The sequence below is a fragment of the Podarcis pityusensis genome, assembly GCF_964106645.2.
Source record: "Podarcis pityusensis genome assembly, chromosome: 9".
NCBI lineage: Eukaryota > Metazoa > Chordata > Lepidosauria > Squamata > Lacertidae > Podarcis > Podarcis pityusensis.
This window is the reverse complement of record NC_138034.1, coordinates 73,026,714-73,046,385: the sequence shown is the minus strand read 5'-3', so window position 1 is coordinate 73,046,385 and position 19,672 is coordinate 73,026,714. Positions and strand designations below refer to the sequence as shown.

General features: G+C 43.7%; 1 protein-coding gene and 1 long non-coding RNA gene across 2 annotated transcripts in view; one reads left to right on the top strand and one right to left on the bottom strand.

Annotated features, from left to right (window-relative positions):
• ATRN (attractin) overlaps positions 1–19,672 on the bottom strand; it is a 158,927-nt gene that overhangs the window by 30,526 nt on the left and 108,729 nt on the right. The window contains 2 exon segments of the mRNA XM_081020655.1: positions 5,923–6,001; positions 15,171–15,232. Of these exon segments, the coding sequence (XP_080876781.1) occupies positions 5,923–6,001; positions 15,171–15,232 (141 nt within the window).
• LOC308485490 lies at positions 29–19,404 on the top strand. Its single transcript, XR_013990564.1, has 2 exons — positions 29–1,445; positions 18,331–19,404. It is a non-coding gene; the product is annotated as an uncharacterized lncRNA (long non-coding RNA).

The window sequence follows — 19,672 nt, the reverse complement described above, 5'->3', positions numbered from 1 at the left end:
GCACAGAAGTGCCGAGTCGCAACCCGTGCATAAGCAGACGCACTGCTGCGGGTTGTGAACATGCATCCAGCATGGATCACGTTCGCAACCCGAGCGTCCACTGTATTATTATATTTGAACCCTGGTCTCCCAAGTCACAGTCCAAAACCTGAACCACCACACTGACTTCACAATGTGGCATGATGACATCACCGTGCGGGTTTCTCCACTGCACAAGCATGAGAAGCTGCTGCTCATGGGGGCAGAGGGACTGTGAGTGTTGACATTACAGGCTACAAGGAGAACAACCAGGTGCAGGGATCCTCTTTTCAGTAGTTGCCTCAAGTTCCCCATATTTAGCATATTGACTATTTGACTTCAGCAAATGGTCCTGGGGAAGGGTTACAAAAATGTCACAATTGGAACCAGTGCAACTTACATTAAAATCGTAAGATAAAACCAGAGAACCAACAGCAAACAACCAAAACAGCAGCACAGAACAGAAATGCAGGAAAGGGAAAGACAGCCACTCAAGCAAAGGGTTCAGTAAAATGGTGCGTCTTGGCCAGCTGTCAAAAAGCACGCAATGGATGGTATAAAGACACATCTCACTACATAACCTGGGGCCACCAAAGAGGAAGCTTCATTTTGAAGGGGAAAGTAAGACAGCAGGGCTAATAATGGTTCTTAACCTTCCTTGCTACCAAAGTTTCTTTCTGACTTGGATTAAAGTCTGAACCAAGACAGAAATCATGGACCATGACACCTGCTGGTATTGAATGTTAGCATTGTAAGTTCCTAAATGTTGCATCTGAAACCAAGCAATAATGGACATTAGTGCCATAATTAAAACAAACACTATATTTAGCCTTTTCTCTCAAACATAACCCAGAAAAAAGGGAAAGTGCCAAATCTCAGAGATATATAGATATATTTCAGTATATGTTTCAGTTGTGTCAATTTTTACTCATAAACCATTTTAGATTATTAATTGGAAGGTGGCAGATAAATATTTAAAATGAATGAAAGCAAATCACTCTCTTTTCAGACTATCTATTGAGACTTGGATAAACGCCCTCCATCGTACCCTGCCCAAGCTGATTCACAATCCGAGGTTTAAGCCTTGGATTGTGGCTCACAGCTTGACTACAGGAATCCCAAAGGCATGTAAAAAAAGGGAAAGGAGGCTGAAAGGGAGCAAAAAATACATATTAAGACTTGGTTGTAGACAGATGTACTCTTTATGATGCCATTGCGGTTTTATTTCAAGCATTATTCTCCACCACCGCCTTCATGTTTCCTATCACTTTCCAAAAGTCATGTAATAAAAGGAGCAATTTTATCTGTCTTTCAGTATCATTCCGAGCCTCGAACAAGCATTCTTTCTTGTTTCCATTTCCTCCACCAGCAAAATACAGCGCCTGAAAGCCATTTCGTTACGGTGCTCAGTGGAGAGAGAGAAAAGGGTACGAATTTACGAACCACTCACTTCCCTTTAGTAGATCAGTGTCATGCAGACTCTAATGCCGCCTTGCCAAGTTGCCCAAATGTTACTTCAGATAATATACTGATAGGTCTAAACCCCTGCCAAATGCTTTACAATATCCTACTCTCACTCAGTTATGAATAAATGCTCCTCATCACCACCGTATCCGGGCTAGGTTAAGTAGAGAGTTACATTGGATATATTAGGTTTCAGGATTGGCTTGGTTTTTAATTTGTGGAGGAAACATCGAAACAAATGTGCTTTACACTCATTGGGCAGATGCTCTTGGTTGTTCTCTTTTGAGCAATGGCCTGAGTAGTATGGAAATGGGGAATGGATTTTAATGGCACCTTGGAGAGCTCCCTGCAGGACTCAGGCTGGAGACTCCATTAAGAGCAGAGCTTAGATGTTGCTTCAGCAGCAGTCATCTTCTGCTGTTGTTTAGTCATTTAGTCGTGTCCGACTCTTTGTGACCCCATGGACCAAAGCACACCAGGCACTCCTGTCTTCCACTGCCTCCCGCAGTTTGGTCAAACTCATGTTCGTAGCTTTGAGAACACTGTCCAACCATCTCATCCTTTGTCGTCCCCTTCTTCTTGTGCCCTCCATCTTTCCCAACATCAGGCTCTTTTCCAGGGAGTCTTCTCTTCTCATGAGGTGGCCAAAGTATTGGCGCCTCAGCTTCACAATCTGAGTCATCTTCTGAGTGAGCCTTAAATAGGAGCTGCAGTTCTTTCTCAGTTGCTAGCTCCACCTTCCGTGTCAAGAGTGTGAGAAGCTTTTTGCAGCTGTTCTCAACCTGTGGGTCCCCAGGTGTTGTAGGACTACAACTCCCATCATCCCTGAGCTCTGGCCTTGCTAGCTAGGGGTGATGGGGAGTTGTAGTTCAACAACATCTGGGGACCCACAGGTTGAGAAAGGATAGACTTTAAAGGGACCCCGGCTGCTTAAGCACTTGCGGATTCCTGAAGAACATGGGAGACTGTGGCCCTGCTAGGACCACAGCTAGAGTCCTCTGCATCAGAGAAGGAAAGCAGGATGACATGGTCATAACACTGGTCGCCACAGAGTTGGCAGGGACCACAAGTGTCATCTAGTCCAACCCCCTGCAATACAGGAATCTTTTGCCCAGTGTGGGGCTCGAACCCACAACCTTCAGATTAAGAGCCCCATGATCTGCAGATGGAGTTGTCCCAGCTCACCTGAGAGTGAGCAAAATCTTCTGCTTTCAGTGTTTTGCATCATGTTCTACTGGCCAGGTACAAGAAGTTATTGCAACTATAAATAATGTTTTAACAATATCCCCCCCCCACAAAAAAGCATAACATTCTATATTTTTCTGCAGTATTCTTCAAGCTGTTAGAAATAGCACGAGCCTCAACAACCTTACTCAACATTCCTATCACACAGTCCTTCAATACTCCAGAGTCCTGGGCAATCTCTGTTGCTTCCAAAACCAGCAAAAGTGAACTTCTACTTTCCCTTCTAGGTCATAGGGACCCCAAATGGGTCACTGACCTATCTTCCATATATGTATCCCTCTCCTAGCATACCAGCAACAATATAGGGGGCTTCTTAGATTTACTTGTTATTTACTACACAAAATTTCTACTCCGCTTGATTGCAAAAAACAAACCTCAAAGCGGATTGAAAAAAGATAAAATAATAAAACTGAGAAAAATTCACAAACATGCTTTAAAACCTACAAAATATAAAATACTTTCTAAGCATCTGGGTAGGCTTATCTAAATAGGAATGTTTTTGCCAGGCACCAAAAAGAGTACAGTGAAGTCTGCTTGATCTCAATAGGCAGGGAGATGGGAAAGGAATTAACTGAATTCAGCCATAGAAGCGGTTATGACCTCAGTCATCATTTTGGGGTTGAGCAGGGACAGCAGGTGACCTGATACACAACTCGGGTCAGAAAGAAGTTGCCACTGGACAGCAACTCTTCAACACTATTAAGTTATGAGGATCCCTTCAGTATAAAGTTTTAGGACAGTTTGTTAGAAATCAGACAAGTTGTCTATCACTTGAAATTAAAGCGTGCAAACCAAGTATGAGAAACCTAACTGTGAGAAAGATAAGATACCAGCTGATCCTCTCTGCAACTTTCAAAAAAAAAAGTATGCCCAGAGGATAACTTCACACCAGTGACATTTTCCATTTAAGCCATCATTAAATGCCTCACTTGGCTCCAGGCAGAATGTGGTATTTCTCAGACTACATCCAACATAAACCCTGATTAACATTTTATTTAGGAAAAACTCCAGGAAGCCTTCACTTTGCTTTTTATACTCTTGTCAAGATGGGAAAGAGAAAAACAATGGCCATTTATCCCCAAAGTCTGTCTCCTGCTGCTGGTGCCCTGCTGAATCAGACCAAAAACCTATCTGGCCCATCCTCCCATTTCCCACAGTGGTCCATAGGATGCCTCTGAGAAACCCACAAACAGGCCTTGAATGCTATAGCACTTGTCCTCTGTTGGCCCCCTAGCAAGTGCAACTATTCAGGGGTATTCTGCCTCTGGATGTGGTATAGTAAGGGCCCGTCTCAACTTTAAATTCTGCTTTGTATGTCTGTTTATCGTCTCTCTCTCTCTCTCTCTCTCTCTCTCTCTCTATATATACCTCTGTGTTGCCCATTCACGATAACGGGTAATCTAAAAATGTTTGCAACCTTCCTTCCCACCGTTTGGCCAAAGTGTTTTGAATAGGAACATGTAAGGTATAGGTTGACACTGTCAAATTCAGCCAATTTATTTCACAATTAAGTCCTCCATACTATACTTAAAAATACCCAAAGAATGGGCACAAACCTGTTGAGGTCTCTGACTTTTCAAAGTTAGGTTCCTGATTAAGGATGGGCATGGTTGCATGCAAGCCTTTTGAGCAGGACAGAGCAGATGACATAAGCACACAAATGTACAACTGCTAGGAGGAAATATATGTCCGTGCAAGAAGGACTTGCGCATTTTAAACACTCAAGCTCCAGAGTAAATGTCACTGCTCATGTCAATATATGTTAGATGGACTAGATAGGGAAAGGTAGTCAAGCTCAGGAAAGAATAGTTTGCTCAATAAGGTGTATGCGTGGGCCTTTTCAAACTACTTACGGAAAACAAAATGACATCTCTTGGGCCTATAACAATTGTATTGCTTGCCTCACTGCTGAAATACCATTATTAACATTCTTTATGAGAAACCACTACTCCTCTTGCCTCTTATTTGAATCTCTTGGTGGCATTCAGCTAATTTTTACTTACAGCAGACCCACTGAAATAACTGGGCCTAACTAAGACATGTTCATCAATTTCAGTGGGTCTGCTGAATAAACTTACCCTGAAGTCTTCTGGCATGCACAGAGCCCTGGGAGGGGCAGGGCTCCGTCTTACTTTCTGAGGGACCTCAGGGGAGGCAAGGATCTGTATTTTCAGTATTTCTAAATATTAGCACATCATAAAAGATCGGGGTGGTGAAGAATGACAAGGCGCAAAGCACCATCAAGAACAAAGCAAATAACAACAGAAGAGACGGGCTGTCACATTGAGAAGAAGAAAAAGTGTTCAGGAGACATTTGAAAGTCAAAAGCGAGGGTGGCTACTAAATATCTATTGGACATGTATTTCACAGCAGGACCTAACCTCCAGTTGAGGCCAATGAGGGTTCTGTAACATGTGGAACATCTGTTCTCCTCCAAATGATTTCAGGGATTAATATGGGATTATAAGGTCTCAGGTAAGGGTTCAGGTGGTCCGTAAAAGTATACTGGGTCCAAGTTGTTCAGGGCTATGTATATCAGTGCAATAACCTTCAGCCAGGCCCATTAGCACATGAGCAGCCAGCGCAGATGTTTTAGCAAGTTGCTGGACCTCTGCTCCCATCAGTAGTCTAGCCATTGCATTCTGCACCAAATGGAGCTTCCAGGTGAGGCGAAAGGGCAGCTTGCCACAGAGTGTGGTGCATTAATGCTGGCTTGGGGAAGCAGAGAGGGGAACCATGCTGCTTCCTGGCTGCCCAAAAATCCTGCACACAGAATCATAGAATTGGAAGGGAATCCAGGGGTCATCTAGTCCAACCCCCTGCAGTGCAGGATGAAACAAGATGAAACAATATCTGGTCTCTTCCACACACACCCCACATTTTGCCAGGGAACTAGGAGGAAGAGGAGAAGGGCCAGACCCTCTCTCTTTTTTTTTTTACATTTGCAGCAGGGCTTTTGCAAAAGCAATGTGCATCTCACGCCATTTCTGCCTCCCATCAAGCTAACTCAAAAGGAGACAGATGCCTCTCTACTGCCTTCTCCAGCACAATGGAATTACAAGAGCCCTCGGTCAGTAAGCAAGGCTTCTGGTTCAATTGTGTGCTTGGCAACTCTCAGGAGAACGCATGCAAGAAGCAGACACAAAAGCTCACAGGTCGTAGCAAGAAGGCAGTGATTCTGTCATTTTGACCCACCTCTCTCCGCCGCGACGCCCAGCAGCTCTGCTTAATCTTCCAAACCACGGCGGCCACAAGGAGCAGAGACAAGAAACAGCTGAAATGGAGGAAACAGGAAAAACAACAACAACACTTATTTCCTTTCGATTTGAGATGCAGGAGAATTCGACAGCTAGACCAACAAAAATAGCATTGCACTCTCATGAACTTCTGTCAACAGATACTAATGGCACATAAAGTGCTTGGCAACATTAAGATTCATGTCTCTGTCTTGTAAGGTGGTGCGCAGCAGGCATTTGGGCGGGCGGGGGGGGAGCAAGATGTGCCGCTGCGAAGGGTGAATGACAAAGCCAGAATGAGACCATATCACCTGCCTTCACACTTGAGAACGTCAACATAATTCAATCAAGTTATCACTCAACGGTGATGACAGAAGGCCCTGCTAATGCAAATCTCACTGTGACCCAGCAAGGGAAACGGAACGGCAATGTGTGAAAACATGCAAAAGGGATTTTAAATAAGGAATGTTTGTTCTGTTTCCTTTCTAATCGCAGGTAACGTCTTATTTATAAGACCAAGTGAACTAGAAAATGAACCCTGTTCATATTGATTTATTCACTGGCTGAGATTTATAGGCCTACTCTCTCCCTAAGGCACAGAGTAGATTCTAGCCAAATGTTATCATTAATCCTCATAAAAACAAGCAAGGGAGGTCACCGTTATCCCATTTTTCAGATGGGAAAGTGAGGCTGAATGATGTACCGAAAGCCAGCTAATGATTCCATAACTGAGTTGGGATTTGAACCCAAGCCAAATCTAACACTCCACCCATGGGGCTCTCCAGTTTCACAATCGTTTTGTAAGAGTACTCAATTATTTTTCTACATCTGTTATGACAAAGGAAAAGGGTGATCTAATAGCTTTCATATGTCATTACTTTTATCCAGATCTTTCTGTAATTGTTTTTGATCCAATTAATTATAGCAACTTGCCAACCCAGAGCCAGCAAACATTCTTTCCCCATTATCTCAATAACCTTCAAAGCAGCATGCCCTACAGTTAGATAGGTGGCTGCTACTTGCTCCAGTTTACAACCTGGAACAAAGGCAGAAAATTACTTGCCCAAATATTATCTGATGATTTACCAAAGCAAATGCCAAGTCCATTAATAAAGTATCATTTAAAATCTTCCTATTTCACAGACACAATCTATTCAGCAGACAGAAAATACAAAGAGAGACCTGCAGCGGTTGTATGCAAGTTATTTAATACTCCTCCCCGCCTAGTCTTGATGTTTGGGGCATATTTGTCCAAAAGTAAGTTCTTTTGCAAGGTGAATTCTTGTCCGATCAAAAAGAAAATATCAAAAAATAAAATGTAGACCAAAACAAGAGAATGGAATTCTGCTATGCAACATCCCGGCCCATCAAAGCCTCCTGAACAAAGAACCAACTTTGTTTCTCTCTCTAAAACAAAACCCCATGGTGTCTCTGCTCATGTCTGATGGTGTTTCCTGCTTGGCAGGGGGTTGGACTCAATGGCCCTTGTGGTCTATTCCAACTCTATGATTCTATGTCCTCAGTCCCAATCCCTTTTCACCATTTCTAAATTCAGAGGCAGAAGTTGGGAGCAGAAAGGACTTGTGCAGCCAAACCAGATGCTCTTGGAGGCTTACAGGAGCTCACACTCCTCGCTAGACAGACCATAACCCACATCAGATATTTGTCCAATGGCTGAGGCTGTCCCGTCTGTGTGAAAAATTCAGCAGCCCCTTAACACTTCAGCCAAACCCTGCTGAGTTTAACAAGAGCCTGTCAAAAGACTTCGCTGAAGTGTCACCCTCCTCTAACTCTTTTGCTACAACTATCTTCTTTCCCTTTTTTAAAAAAATCCATTTGGGAAGATATCAGTGGAATATACTGAGCAGCTTTCTTCTTCAACGCTTCCAAAAAGAACCCTTTACATCTTTGTCACAAGGAGGCAGCAGATCCCCGCAAGTGCTGAAAAGCTCACACAGTGGGGCTCATTTTTTATTGCAGGAGGTCAGTCGCCAGCACTTCCAAAAGCATCAGAACTGCAGAGTTCACTTCAGAGTCAGAGCTCTGAACCCCAGATGATCAGGGTCATATTTAAAGGTGACATTTCTGACACATAAATGGCACTCAGAAGTTCCACCACGTTTGGGCAATCAGCAACTGGAACCGGCATGGGGCTATGCAGAACATCAGGCAAGGCAAATGCAAATAAGATCCTGTCTTAGTTCTCAATGGCTTGTATGGGAAGAAGCGATTGGTCTGCAATCCAGGGCAACTGAGAGGAGGAAATCCTTGCCCTTCACTTTAAAAGAGTGGCAAGAAATAAAGGTTCGGTGGACACCACAATGCTGCCAAATTGTATCCTATTACTTCTGCAAATGACAGAAATAGGAAGGTGACTTTTATTATTATTATTTATTGAATTTATATTTTTTTTTAAATGATATTTATTAAAATTTCAAAGAATACAAGAATTACACAAAAACAAAAAGTAAAAATACAAGAAAATACAAAATACAGAAAAAAGAATACATGAAAAATAAAAAGGAACATACAAAATAAAAACAATTAAAAACACATTAATTTTCCCTAACATATCCTCCTTACACTTATTTCCCCGGACCTCCTCGTACCTTCCTTTTTTGTCTTCCAGTTCAATTTGTTAGTTCAGCAAATCCTTACCATTAAACTTTTACCCATTTGTGAACCTTTTTTTTCATATCTCTTAAAGCATTACAGCTGGAAACCACTTAGTTTCTATCCAACATCCTTCTAAAATTCATTAATTTTACAATATTTCTGTAAATAGTCTTTAAATTTCTTCCAGTCCTCTTTCACCGACTCTTCTCCCTGGTCTCGGATTCTGCCAGTCATTTCTGCCAATTCCATATAGTCAATCACCTTCATCTGCCATTCTTCCAGAGTGGGTAAATCTTGTGTCTATTTATTGAATTTATATACTGCCCTATTCCCGGAGGTCTCAGGGTGGTTCACAGAAAAGGCCTACATAAAAACCACAATATATATAATAAAAATAACAGCAATAGCCCAATAATACCCCCCCCCAAAGAGCCACATTTTAAAAGGGTATGGGATGTTGATCAGGTCAACCAAAGGCCTGGTTAAAAAGGAACATTTTTGCCTTGCGCCTAAGGTGGATAATGAAGGTGCCAGGCGAACTTCCTGCCTGGGGAGAGCATTCCAAAGATGGGGAGCCACTGCAGAGAAGGCCCTGTTCTCGTGTTGCCACCCTCCGGCCTTCTCGAGGAGGAGGCACACAAAGGAGGGCCTCAGAAGATGATCTCAGGGTCCGGGTAGGTTCATATGGAACGAGGTGGTCCTTGAGGTATTGCGATCCTGAGCCATTTAAGGCTTTATAGGTCAAAACCAGCACTTTGAATTGGGCCCAGAAACTAATTGGCAGCCAGTGCAGTTGGGCCAGGATCAGTGTAATACACTCAAACTGTCTTTCTCCAGTGAGCAACCTGGCCGCTTAGGGGCGATCATGTCAATAGCCCGAGTCATTTGGGTGTTCCAGAGGTCAGCTAGGGTTTCAACAGGGGCGCCAGCCATATCAGTCAGAAAACCCCCCAGAGCCATTTGGAATCCCACTGGATCCATCAGACTCCGAGGGTGGACCTTCCTAATAGGTCCCCCGCCTCTGCGGAAAGGAAAAGGTCTGACAGCCTAAATCTCAACAGGAATGATCTGACCACGGCAAGGGACTGATGCCAATGTCCCCCACCTTCAAATCACCCTATTCCTGCCCAGTCGAGAAAATAAGGTCCAGAGTGTGGCCCGCCATGTGCGTTGGGCTGGTGACATGTTGGGACAGTCACATGGATGTCATGGCAGCCATGAAGTCCTGAGCAGCCCCAGGGCCAGCTGCCTCGGCATGGGTGTTGAAGTCTTCCAGAACCAGCAGTCTGGGAGTCTTCAGCACCACCTCCGAAACCAGCTCTGGCGGCTCAGGCAGGGAGACTGCTGGGCAGCAAGGTGGGCAGTAAACCAGTGGAACCCCTAATCTGTCCCAATTGCCAAGATCACACACTCTAGATATGCGCAACAACAGCAGCAAGGATACTTCTTGCAAAGCACTGGAAAGCTCAAGATCTACCCACACTGGAAGAATGGCAGATGCAACTGATAGACTATATGGAACTAGCTGAGATGACCGGCAGAATCCGTGACCTGGGAGAGGAGAGGATGGAAGAGGACTGGAAGAAATTCAAGATTTATTTACAAAAATATTGTAATTTGAGTGAATGTTAAGCAGGATGCTAGATCATAAACAATTGACCACCACTAAATTAGATGATTTAAGATGAAAAGTGAGAATGAGAAAATATAAACTTTTTTGAGAACTACAAGATTATAAATAAATAGATGGGACATAAGAATGTAAACAAGATGATAAATTGCTGGCAAAAAGTTATAACGATGAAAGTGGGAGCGGGAGATGTGAGGGAGTCCAAAGAAGATGTGAAATTATGTTAAGACATATGCTACATTGTTTACTATATCTATTTGTATTTTAAACTCTAATAAATATTTTTTTTAAAAAAAAAAGATCACACACTCTAGATATGATACGATACAATAATCTTTATAGTCATTGTCCCATACAGAACAACGCAATTGAAAAAATCTACATCAGACATTCAAAAACCCACAAGCCTGCTATCCCAACTATCCCAGCCTGGTTAGCCCCTAAAAACTCTGATACCCCATAATTAAATACACTATACTCCCATAGAGACTACCTTACACTGCGTTTAAAACCAAAATCACATTTGGATAGAAACTGTTTCTCAGGAGGCTAGTCCTAGTCTTTATAACCCTGTACCTTCTTCCAGAAGGCAGAAGCTGAAAGAGATCATTTCTGGGGTGCACACAATCCTGCACTATCTCTGCAGCTTTCTTAGGGCACCTGGAAGCATAGATTTGATCCAAGGTGGGAAGAGTGCACCCAATTATTCTCTCCGCGGTCTTTACAACCCTGGACAGCATTGTTTTTCCCCTGGCCGTGCAGCTCCCAAACCACACACACATCCCGCCCCCTCAACTGGACAGTGAGCCTGGAGATAGAGAGCAAATCTCTATAGACCACAACAACTCCCCCTCCCCAACCCTCAAGTCTGGCCTGATGCTGGCACTGAGTAGCCAGGTGGGCACAGCTGGGTGAGACCAACTCCACCTTGTTCACCCACCCAGGTTTCCGTGATACATGCCAGGTCAGCCTCCTCACCCATAATCAGGTCATGGATGAGGGAAATTTTATTCTGGGCTGGCCTGGCATTCAACTGCAGCAGTCGCAGACCCAAGGGCTGGCTGATATAACTGCCTGTGCCTTGTGCCCCTTGCCCGGCCTGCCATATCTCCCCCTACCTAGAACTACTGTAACTGAGCCTCCCCCTGCTCTTCTCTCCTCCGCTCCTCTTCTCCTGGGCACATGCCACCAAGTGCACTCAAGGCCCAGTGAAAAACAGCTGAAACACTAAACAAAAGAATTTAAAAGGATATAAAAACAATTTAAAAGAAGAAGCCCTCTCTGCTGAGCAGCAGCAGCAGTCCTTGTAAAACCTGCCAGGCCCCGTCCTGGGCCTGGTGGAAAGAGGCAGGAGCAGGGCCCTCAGGCTCTCAGCAAGATGGTCCTTAAATCAAGTCACATCACAGATTCACTTAGGGCAAAGGTAAAGGTAAAGGGACCCCTGACCATTAGGTCCAGTCGTGGCCGACTCTGGGGTTGCGGCGCTCATCTCGCTTTATTGGCCAAGGGAGCCGGCGTACAGCTTCCGGGTCATGTTGCCAGCATGACTAAGCCGCTTCTGGCGAACCAGAGCAGCGCACGGAAACGCCATTTACCTTCCTGCTGGAGCGGTACCTATTTATCTACTTGCACTTTGACGTGCTTTCGAACTGCTAGGCTGGCAGGAGCAGGGACCGAGCAACGGGAGCTCACCCCATCGCGGGGATTCGAACCACCGACCTTCTGATCGGCAAGTCCCAGGCTCTGTGGTTTAACCCACAGCGTCACCTGCGTCCCTTCACCTAGGGCAGTGGCTCCCAATTAGCTAAGTACTGTGGAACTCCTGTTTTTCAAAAGCCAAGCCATGGAACCCTACTTTTTTTTATATATAAAAAAATGATGTCTCTATGGTAGTTTTTGTTAAGTTAATGGTGCCATGGAACCCCTGGGTGGGTTACGTGGAGGGGTCCGCGGACCACCAGTTGGGAACCACTGACCTAGTGCAACATACTTGTTTTTTGTTTTTTTTTTATATCATATTTATTAAAGTTTCCAGAAATATAGAAATACAAAGAAAAAGAAAAAGAAAAAAAAGATACTTGAAACCTTACTTTCATTACCTACTTTCTGGGACTCCCCCCCTCCCCCTCCCAATTGTATTCCCTTTTCATTAATTTGGTTCTACAAGCTCTCACTCCCAATTTGAAGCTTAATTTGTTTAACCCACTATCCAAATTGAATTGTACAAATCTTACCACCGTCCCACATCATTAACAAGAAAAGAAAAAAGATTTTCCCCAAGATCCACCCCAGTTCCTTCCGCGAATTCCCTTTTTTAAACACGTCCAATCAAAATAAAATGACATACGTAAGTTATATAAAGAAATAGAAAATAAAAGATATAAAAAGATTCAAAAGATGATTACACAGCCTTTGGATTCCAAATCTCCCCCCCCCCCCTTCCACGGTTTGAATTCCCCATGTCCATCAGTCTATATGTTATCAGCCTGTAGGTCTCAAGTCATGGCCAAATTTCTCCCCAATTCCATCTTGCCGGTTTTCTTTTAATTTATTAATTTTAATAATATTTAACTTCAAACGTCCAATCTAACAGAGGCCTTTAATTTCCTTGATCTTTACCACTCCTCCCATTGTTCTGTCCATGTCGTAATCAGTCCTTTGTTCTTCTTATTCCTCACTTTCTCAGGTTTCTTGTCCTGTGCAGCTGCTAAAACGTTCTAATTCAGAAATCTGGTATCTCTACAGAGGTTTGTTATTCAGGAACAAAAACTTACGTCCAGTCCCTTCCTTTCTTCAATAGAAAATTCTATTGTCTCCTTTAATGTAAATACCTCTGTAGACAAAATACTATTTCAGTTTTGCAGCTTTCCCAGAAGATAACAAGTCCTGTGCGAATCCCGGAGTATTTTTCCACTTACGACCGTTCTTGTAATGTCCCGAAACCCCTCTAGGGGGATTGTAATAACTTTGTATCCTCTAATCCAAAAGTCAAATTGTTGTTCCTTATTTTCCGACAGTTTATATCCATATTGCAGCAAATTGTAACAAAATTAACCAGCAAAGTCCTCATAACAAAGTCCTCTTTATATTCTCCGGCTTTGACAGCTACTTTGACAGCTGTCAAAGTCTCCGTCTCTCTTCACCAGGCTCTGCGAATCGCCCCGGTTCCCGGGGGGGGGGGGGGGTTGCATTTTCCTTCTCACCCTCCACTCTTCTCCTCCAGCACAGTTCTTATAATTTCCCATCGTGGAATTAATGATTTTTATCAAGAGTATACTTCCCTTTCGACCTTGGTTACCCAGTCCTTGTTTTGGAATGTTTACAATAGGGGGGGATTGACTTCCTTTTTAGATCGCCCCCGCTCGTGCCTAATCCGAAAAAAAATTCCTTTTTTTTCTCCTTTTGAACCCGGTTTCCCAATTACTCACGGGTTGTTGTTAATAGTCCAAATTTCCAATGGAAGAAGTCAGCGCTCTCCGTCGAATGGCATGCGGCTGCGCTCGGCAGGGAAAGCAGAGGACTCAAAGCACCACGCCGCTCCCCGGCACCCGATCCGAAGCCTTTAAAAAGGCTCCTTCACGAGTCGGGAGGGCGCTAATGGTGCCAGCCGAGTCACCCATGTCCACGGGCTCCGTGCCCGTGGTTTTTAAGGGTCCCCGCGTCGCCGGCGCGGTAGGACCCAGCCCCTGCCAAGCAGACTCCCTCCGGAGCTCGGAGGGAGTCCGCCATTCGGCGATGGCGCCAACCCGGAAGTCCCTAGTGCAACATACTTGGAAGTAACATTGTGGTGGGAAGGAAACTTACATAGGCCACCTGAGACTAGGTGATGCCACCTCCATCAATGGCCACCCCACCAGAGAATGCGCTATGTGCCAATGCCAGGCAGGGACAGGCACCTGTGACGCCGCCGCATCAGCATTAGCAGGGTCAAGCCAAGCAGGTGGCGTCCAACCACCCTCTGAATATATTTGCAAGGCTTCCTGTCAACATCCCTTTCGTTTGCCATCTGTTGCAGTAGCAAAGCTATAAAAAGGACTGAAGTATCAGACAATAACCTTGGGAATCAACTTTACTGCCACATGAATTCTATTTCTCCAGGAGGATACATCATCATCATCTCAATTTATTACTCACACTTTACCATAGGTCCCAGGGCATGTTATAACAATTTAAAATTCAGCATTAAAAATAATTGAAACAAATCACAGTGAATGAATAGGCTAGAGCCTAAAAACATATCTCAAGTCTCCTCCTCTCACATGCTCTTCTGGGGTTCCCCAAAATAGATGGGCAAATGTGTGGGGAAAGCCCCATTGCAGCAGCTGGATTTCTTCCACTAGGTTCCGCTAGCACACTGGGTTAGTTGAATCTGGCCCCTAGTTTCTCTCGTATGCTGGAGACATGCATCTGTTCCTTGCTTCCTGCGCTCCCCAAGAACTCTAATAGGTTCATAGCACAGGACTTGCCCTTTGCACAAGCCATGCTGTCTGTACTTCAGCAAGGCTTGTTCTTCTATATGCTAGACTATTTTATCTTTAACAATACTTTCCACCACTTTCCCTGCTACAGACATTAAGCTAACCAACCTGTAATTTCCAGGATCCTACCCCAGTTCACACTACCCACCTACAAGAGTGAATCCCTTTAAAAAAAACACCTCAGTTCTTACTGATAAAGGATTGTAATATGGCATAGGAACAAAAGACAAACCCTTATTCAGATAGCTCAACAGTCGGTCTTTAAGCACTTAGAAAAGGATGCTGTGATTACTAAAACCCAGCATGGGTTTCTCAAAAACAAGTCATGCCAGATGAATCTAATTTCTTTCTCTTTCTTTCTTTTTTTATGGAGTTACAAGCTTGGTGGATCAGGGGAATGCTGTGGACATAGTGTATCTTGACTTCAGTAAGGCTTTTGACACTAACAGTAAAATATTTTAGTTATTTAGAGTAGAAGATTACCTGAAAAAGGTGACAAAGAACTGTACCAGGTCCATAAAGTTACTGTGCTGTGAAAATGCAATCTGTAGAGAAGAAAAAGCAAATGAATTATTTGTTGTTGCATTCAGAAACTCATGTTGCAAATAAGCTATTCCGTTTCCAGGGCTAACATAATAATGAAATCCTGCTCCATTTAGATAGTGTTAACACAGCAACCTGTCACTTAAAAGTGGTGCATTGTTGACATATTTGATACCCCACCATTCTACCAGGTACCAAGGAGGCTTACAACACACGAAACAATAAAAACATGGTGCCATATTAAAAGCACAAATAGAACAGCAGGATAATAAACATGCATTGCTTAGAACTACAGGAACGTAATCAATACGCTACAACTTCTCTCTCTCATGCTCTATTCATGTCTGAGCACGCATTAATTTATTGGGCTAAAGCTCTGACAACCACAAAAACCTCCCTGATGCTCGGAAACCACAGTACAGAAGAAGATCGAGATGGTGTAGGGGTTAGGAAGCCATCCAAGTTAAAACAAGATGGGTTCAGGGTCTAAACTTGGGCCCTCTCAGAAGGGGGAATCCTGCAACATAAAAGACCCCCCCTTGAACCATCCTCAGCAATGACTATCAAGACAATCTCTCTTGCAGAGAAGTGAAGAGTAGAACTATGTGCTATGTCCTGCTCTTGATAATGTTTTCTGGCCAAAAACCTCAGTTATTGACTCCTCCCTAGCAACTTCCTCAGTTCCAGTCTTCCCACTTTTTCCCATTACGGAAGCCTCCCTAGAGTGAACCCCTCTTAAAGTAGTGCATGGCCCTTTAACTGAGAGAAAATCCCCTGGGAGGCGAGGTCTAAAACTCTTTTCAGCAGCATAGTGAGAGCTGGACCATAAAGAAGGTTGATCGCCGAAGAATTGATGCTTTTGAATTATGGTGCTGGAAGAGACTCTTGAGAGTCCCATGGACTGCAAGGAGATCAAAACCTATCCATTCGGGAGGAAATCAGCCCTGAGTGCTCACTGGAAGGACAGATGCTGAAGCTGAGATTCCAATACTTTGGCCACCTCATGGAATGAGACTCTCTGGAAAAGACCTTGATGCTGGGAAAGATGGAGGGCACAAGAAGAACGGGACGACGGAGGACGAGGTGGTTGGATAGTGTTCTCGAAGGTACCAGCATGAGTCTGACCAAACTGCGGGAGGCAGTGGAAGACAGGAGTGCCTGGCGTGCTCTGGTCCAGGGGGTCACGAAGAGTCGAACACAACTAAACGACTAAACAACAACAACATAAGAGAACAAGGGAGGCGCTCAAAGGTGAGTTCCTGCACCTCTTTTTCTAGAAAAATAGCACTATTGATCCCCTTTATTGGGACACAAGATTTCTGTTGATGCAGCCTAGAATAGCATTAGCTGTTTTTGCTGTGGCATTAAAGCACACTATTCTTTGAAATCGACCCCCACACCCCAATAAAATTTCTGTTCTCAGATAGTTCTCTGGATAGTGTTCTCGAAGCTACCAGCATGAGTCTGACCAAACTGTGGGAGGCAGTGGAAGACAGGAGTGCCTTGCGTGCTCTGGTCCAGGGGGTCACGCAGAGTCAGACACGACTAAACAACAACAACAATAAACCATCAGTAGACTGCCAGGCAGGGCTGCTGCAGCAACACACTGAGATACCTGCTCTCAGGCTCCAGCCCTACTCCTTAGCTTTCACCTTGCCTGGAGCGCTCACAGTGTGCTGTCCTAGGTCCTGATGCTGCCGTATCACTGAGATCCTCACCACCACCTGCTAATATTTGCAAACAATCTACGACCAGGACTGCAGACATTCCCACCTATTGCTTTCCTCCCTTGCCCCTGGGCAGCGACTCCTCTGAAGACTTCAGGCACAAACAGGCTTGCAGAGACCTCTGTCAATTTTACTCAAAGCAGCTGCTGCGTTTCCAAGATTACATGGCGACAGCCACCCCAGCCCAAGTTTGGCACCAATATGAAAGCCGGCGAGCCAGTCCTGGTCTTTTAAGCAGGATGTCACCACTGTGTCATTCATTCCAAGTCTCCAGGGACAGGGCCAAGAGACAGCCTCCTCCTGATTCTTAGATCCTCATATGAAGATTAAAATATGGCAGGAAAAACTGGAGAGAATTTAAGGGAAGCATTCTTCTTATTTATTGTTTTGAAATACGAGATTACTTTTGTTTTTATAATTCAGGTCACAGAAGGCTTTTACATATTAAAGAATGTTTGTAACACTTTTAATGCAAATGATGAACCGTTTTCTTGTACTTTATCATCTGAGCACGTAGCTGCCTCTGAAGACAGTTCAGAAACGTCAGCTAGTGTAGAATTCAGTGGCCAGGTTGCTCACTGGAGCAAGATGGTTTGAGCATCTTACACTGATCCTGGTCCAACTGCACTGGCTACAGATCAGTTTCCAGGCCCAATTCAAAGTGCTGGTTTTGACCTATAAAGCCTTAAAAGGTTCAGGATGGCAATAACTGAAGGACCCGGACCCTGAGATCATCTTCCAAGGCCCTTCTTCATGTGCCTCCTCCTTGAGAGGTCCAGAGGGTGGCAACATGTTCTCCCCAGGGAAGTTCGCCTGGCGCCTTCATTATAAACCTTTAGGCACCAGGCAAAATGTTCCTTTTTAACCACACCTTTGGCTGATTTGATTGACATCCTATGCCCTTTTAAAATGTGGGTGGTTTTGGGGGGGGCGGGTTATTGGATTGTTGTTTTTATTTTGATTATGTATTTTGTGGTTTTATATTTTGATTTTATTCTGTGAACCGCCCTGAGACCTCTGGGTGTAGGGCAGTATATTAATAATGATGATGATGATGGTGATGATGATGTTTTAATAAATTTTATCTACTTGTCCTCCTTTTCTATCTCTCAGAGTGTCCATTATTTTTACCATACACACCCAATCACAAACCCTGAATAGCCATGCTATGGATGGCAGAACTCCCTCCCCATTTATAAAACTTACTGCCATCGTAGCAGTTGTTAAAAGACACATTAATATTCCGAGATAAGATAGCTGTCTTTTTTTAAACAACAAAAACAGAACAATGGATGTAGTATGAATGCACAACTGCACACACAAGTCAAAATTGATTTCCAATGTTTGTTTCTCTCTCTCTCTCTCTCTCTCAGGACATCATCCATAAATGTGGAACTGAACTGCTTCAATGTCACCACATCTCCAACAGATGTTATTCGCTGTAGTACAAATTCTGCCCAGCCTAGAAAGCATGTATTCCTGCTTCAGATCAAATGGGCATGTTCTGACAGATATCCATTTTCAAGAACTCACATTTGCTTGAACTTGGGGTCCCGCAAGCAGCTTGAAACGATGGAATCAAGTGCGAGTTAATATACTACCAAGCAGAACTGAGAAGACCGACACACTTAGCAGTAAAAGAGGAACTGCACTCATTCCTTCTGAAACAGTCTTGTTTTGAGTGGACCAGAAGTTGATTTACAGTTAGAGAAAGCAGCAACCTAAGCCACCAACATCATGGAAGCTACTTTTGCAAGTTATTAGGCCAGTAAGCACTGTGTATTTCATTTCAACAAATTAGAGACCAAATCAGCTATTTTGGATCCAGCGGCGCAAAAAGGAAAAGAAAAGGAAAAAAAGCTTCCAGGATTTTCTGGTTCCTATTTCAGAAAAAAAATGGAATGCCAAAACAAATTAAAATACCACACAAAAGCACACAGAGACCCACAAGGTTGAAAAGTACCCAGACTTTCCAGACAGATAAAACAAACAGAAAAATACGCCATGCATGCTTTGTATGAAATCCATCTGTTTTCTTTCAGCCACCTGTATTTCCTGAGTTCTAATGTTCAGAAAAATGAAGTCAAACAAACCTCAGAGCTGTGTTGGAATACAAAGCTGCTGCTCAACTTTCTATTGAAAAACAAATTGCCTAGGTATTTCCCAAGCCATGCCAAAAGTTGTCAAGATCATTCATTTTGGTTTTTGACAGTGCATTGTAAAAGGGAAAATTTTAATACTGCCCTTCACCTCAGGGCGGTTCAGCAGCAGCTGGAGACTTAGATTTCCACTTATATTGTTTTTTTTAAGAAATCAGGTCTTCTTGGTTGAATTTTTGAGGCTGAGAAAAGGCAAGGGTGGACCATTAACCTGTAAGAAGAAACAAATCAAGAACCATTCTGCCTGCTGAATATCTCTTCCCAAATCAATAAATGTAAATTCTTTGATACTTTGTGTGGTGGGTGTTAGCCAAAAAAGGTTCCGGTTATTACACTTTTATTAAATTATGGGGGATTGAATTGCTCCACAAAAGTCCTCCAAACAATGATTACACTGGGGACAAACTTTGAAGAACTTTGACTAAGTCCAGGAACAATCCTTACTGTATCTTTTGAGAGCCTTGTAGTGCTATATTTTCTTGATTCTGGACAAAAGGATAGATCACAATTCCTCAGAGCCCAGGGCCCAAGAATGACCTCCATAACAGCTATTGTC